Source organism: Octopus bimaculoides, unplaced genomic scaffold (genome assembly GCF_001194135.2).
Source record: "Octopus bimaculoides isolate UCB-OBI-ISO-001 unplaced genomic scaffold, ASM119413v2 Scaffold_25406, whole genome shotgun sequence".
Classification (NCBI taxonomy): Eukaryota; Metazoa; Mollusca; class Cephalopoda; order Octopoda; family Octopodidae; genus Octopus; species Octopus bimaculoides.
Genome location: NW_026306484.1, coordinates 66759 through 68161, shown reverse-complemented (window position 1 = coordinate 68161; position 1403 = coordinate 66759). Strand labels below are relative to the sequence as shown.

Sequence of the window (1403 nt, the reverse complement as noted above, 5' to 3'; positions counted from 1 at the left end):
TATATATACATATATATATATATGATGAGTTTCTTTCAATTTCTGTCTCCCAAGTTCACTCACAAGGTTTCGGTCAGCCCGAGGCTATAGGAGAAGACACTTACCCAAACTTCCACACACTGGGGATGAACCTGGAGCCTTGTGGTAGGGGAACAGGTTTCTTACCACACAGCCACTCCTGTGCCTTTGTGCATATGTACGTTTGTTAATGAAAGTGCTCAACCAACCAGACTCTGTAACTATTTTTCTATTATTCTCGTGCTTTCCAGGAATCAAGACATGGGCGCTTGTCCATTCGGTTCACGTCAAAGCGGTGAAATGACGGACCAGGACAGCATAACATTTGGTACCAGTATTGGTGGGGTGAAGAACCCTATGCTTTTTAAAGCAGACAGTGTACCGGTAAGTCTGACAATTTCTTCTTCTTCGTCTTTGTCCTCATACTCCTCCACCTCCTTCTTCTCCTTCCTCCTCCTCCTCCTCTTTTTCCTTCCCCCACCACATTTCCTCTCCTCTCTTCCCTACACACCTCTTCCTCTGACTCAACCCCCCTCCTGCTAATCACACCTCTCTCTCCTCTTCTTTTTTGTTAATTTTTGTGAAAAGCACTGGCTATGCACCAAAATTCGAAACCATTATTATTATTATTATTATTATTATTATTATTATTATTATTATTATTATTATTGAGTGAGAGAGCAGTGCATGCCATCAAAGTGACACTGGGATAGAAATACACGAAACCCAGTATACCCATCATAACTACCCGTCTGATAAGGGTACACCAGGTACATGCATCGCAACCACATGTGCGTGACATGGTGATCTCGTATCAACATAAACAATGTACAACCTTGCAGGTGGGGCCTAGCTATTATTAGAGTAGAGAGGGAAGTGCTGTCTCATAGCAAATTCGTTGAAAGATGGGTGTCTGTTGGAAGAATGGCCAGTATAAACGGACCAATTCTGAGAATACACCTGTAGAAAAAAAAAAAAAAAGAAAAAGGTAATGCAAAAGGAGAAAGGGCTCTATACCCCTTCGTTATTTTTTTCTGACCAGGCTCCCGTGGTTTTATGGGTTTTTCCACGTGTAACCTTTCCTTTTTCGAAGCGCCTCCCCCTTTGGGAGTTCTACTTATTTATTTATCTATTTATTTATCAATTTATTTGTTATATCTTTCTCCGTTTTCTTCCTCTGTTTAGACGAACGTTTTCCTACCTTTTCGGACAAAACCTTTTGAATCCTTCGTCCTGTCTTTGTCCTTATATGTTTTTAATTGATATTAGCCCTTGTGGCCAATAAAACGAATTAATTATTATTATTATTATTATTATTATTATTATTATTAATATTATTATCATTATCATTATTATTATTATTATTATTTTATGTTTGACTTTTG

The 1403-nt window shown here is 38.5% G+C and overlaps 1 protein-coding gene across 1 annotated transcript in view; it reads left to right on the top strand.

The window, feature by feature from the left end:
- LOC106871835 (fibropellin-1) overlaps positions 1 to 1403 on the top strand; it is a 61315-nt gene that overhangs the window by 32323 nt on the left and 27589 nt on the right. Inside the window, exon 3 of the mRNA XM_014918553.2 lies at positions 270 to 402. Coding sequence (XP_014774039.1) covers positions 270 to 402 — 133 coding nt within the window. The remainder of the gene's footprint in view (positions 1 to 269; positions 403 to 1403) is intronic.